The 2,500-nt window shown below is 36.1% G+C and overlaps 1 protein-coding gene across 2 annotated transcripts in view; it reads left to right on the top strand.

The window, feature by feature from the left end:
* The window catches only part of LOC125026415 (exosome complex component MTR3-like), an 8,523-nt gene that overhangs the window by 2,536 nt on the left and 3,487 nt on the right, over positions 1 to 2,500 (top strand). For both annotated transcript variants that reach the window (XM_047614859.1, XM_047614867.1), the window contains exons 2-4: positions 1 to 77; positions 1,494 to 1,624; positions 2,320 to 2,442. The exon at positions 1 to 77 is cut by the window's left edge. In XM_047614859.1, coding sequence (XP_047470815.1) covers positions 1 to 77; positions 1,494 to 1,624; positions 2,320 to 2,442 — 331 coding nt within the window. The remainder of the gene's footprint in view (positions 78 to 1,493; positions 1,625 to 2,319; positions 2,443 to 2,500) is intronic.

Genomic DNA, 2,500 nt, shown 5'->3' with positions numbered 1-2,500 from the left:
AAAGGAAGATGCAGCCTTTTTAAGAGAGGATAATATGCGCAGAGATGGACGTTCAGCAGTTGATCACAGACAGTTGTGTATGTTGATGAACCACTCTAGTTTATTTGCCTCTTATTAGTTGATGGAAGGTAAAGGAAAAGGGGAGAAGAAAAGACCATGCAAAATTAGTTGAGGTGAGGGCTGAAGTCCAGGGTATGGGTGATCCCTATATTGGACCTCAGTCTCTGTCTCCTAAGCACCCGCACAACAACAATGAGCAAGGGATTGTAGGGGAGTTATTAGTTGAGGTTCTTTGGTTTGACTTGAAGTAATACCAAATAATTGTTAATGGTATTCTCTATTTGTATAATAAATTGATGTCAGAGATTAAACAATAGTTAACCCACCATTGCTGAAGAAATATGTTCACTGTAGTTTTGTTGTGTGAAATGTCTGTGCATGTAAATAGCTCTACAAAAATGTAAATTAGTATACCTTATAACCTCACCTGATTTCAGTTTTCCCTGAGTGTGTGAAAATTGTTTTATTTTACTAAAACTCATTATGGAAGATGTTATTTTTATTATAGACATTATGATTATTATAGTATTATTGCTATTATCAACAGCAATATAAGATACCTAATTTTTTTTTCTTTTTTAGAAAGGAAAGGGTAAATAGAGACAGGCAGTACTCCTAATTGGCTCAATCATGACTTAGTACTTTTTGAGCCATATATATGTAAAAATAATTAATAAATTGAACTCAGTGGGCATGGCATGTACCTACATGCCATCTCCAGCAGCATCTTGGTTAAATCAATACCCTGTAATAGTTATGGTAACAAAGGATTTTAATTTTTATTTTTTTTGTTTGACGTTACTTTTCCTAGCTTTGTTCTACTTTCCTGTACCCTGTTGTTTAAGAAATTAAATTTTTCTGTTTATGTACAGTCCCCTTCACCTCTTATATTCACCTATCAACTTTACTAGTGTGTGAACTGCTAGTTATGACTTGTATCCAAAGCACATGCCAGCACAAGTAGGAAGTATACATGTATTTTGTATTGTAGAATAAGAGTTAGTGGTTCACCCATTAACCCAATCATGATGGGAGGCCATAGTACCATATCAGACAACTTGTCAGGGTGCATGCAGATCAGCTGCTCAAGGAAAAAATCATAAGCATGGAAAACATAAAATTACTCCAGTCTCTGCAGTATAAAAGATTTAAGCTATTGATGCTTTAAACCTATGTTTGAGGGACCATTTTTCCTCAATGAATACAGCCAGGGCCAAACAAGTGCACACATGCAGGCTCAACTGTGCATAGCATGAAGATGTCATCCCAGTGTTAGGGGTGGTCTACCGTGACATGAGAGGACATTGGAGGATGTCATCCCAGCATCATTGGGTTAATAGCATCAACTAGTGAACTTAAAAGTGGAGGGACTTGTACATACATGATAGTTATCTTGTTTGGAAAAATCTAAGATACACTTATCTTTCTTTCAGTTATGAGTCTTGGTATTATTAGCCAGGCCAAAGGATCCTCATACGTGGAATTGGGAAACACAAAAGTTTGCTGTGGAGTATATGGGCCTAAGGATGTCCAGAGAGGAAATGACTTCAAAATGTCATGTCAGGTTGGTGAATGTACATTGTGGTTCTGTTTTCATTTTACTTTTCTCTTTGGTTCATATTTTGGGCTTACCATATTGGTACCACTGGAAAATATTTTTGATAATTAGTAATATATTTGATATGCTAAGCCAATGATAACATAGTCAGAGCATCTGAGATTGAAATGTAATGTTTTTGTTCATTGTAGTCAGGTTTAGATGAAATGTTAACCCAATGTGCGCAGGCTTTTTCGATGGCCAAACGGGTATATCTGTATGGGTTACATCTGTAGGGATGCCACCCATAGCATCATAGTAGGTGCCATTTGTGAACAAGGGGATAAGTGGGCACATTTTGATAAATATCATGAAGGGTACAGTGAGGAGGATTTCTACATCTCCCCAGCACTCTTTTTGTCATCAAATTGCTTCCACTTATTTAACAAACTTGGGAAGAAGTTTGGCTTCTTTGATGGCAAATTAGAAGCTTGTGACCCCTAATAGGAATCCTTACTTGTGCTGCTGCATATCATTCCCAGTGTGCACTCATATTTAGTCCTTTTATGATAATATCAATGATTTTGATATTCAAGCGATAGTTAAAGTTTCTAGTGTAAAATGTTAAGAAATGTCAATTAGTTATTATATTACAAGCACCCTTGATGGTTTTCATAATACATTGAACAGTCTTGCAAACTTTTCTTTTCCTTTTTTTGTAGGTCATATGTGAGGTGAAAATGGCCCCATTTTCTTGTCCAGTCAGAAAACCTCCACAGCCAGACAGACAGCAGAAAGAAATGAGCAGGCAGTTGAAAGAGGCATTGGAAACTGTTATTATTTTGGTAAGTAAATGCAAAAAGTTTCTTTTTTATTTTGGATTCTTTAAAATAGAGAAGTTGG

This window comes from Penaeus chinensis, chromosome 1, assembly GCF_019202785.1.
Source record: "Penaeus chinensis breed Huanghai No. 1 chromosome 1, ASM1920278v2, whole genome shotgun sequence".
Taxonomy (NCBI): Eukaryota; Metazoa; Arthropoda; class Malacostraca; order Decapoda; family Penaeidae; genus Penaeus; species Penaeus chinensis.
This window is presented reverse-complemented; position numbering and strand designations above follow the sequence as displayed.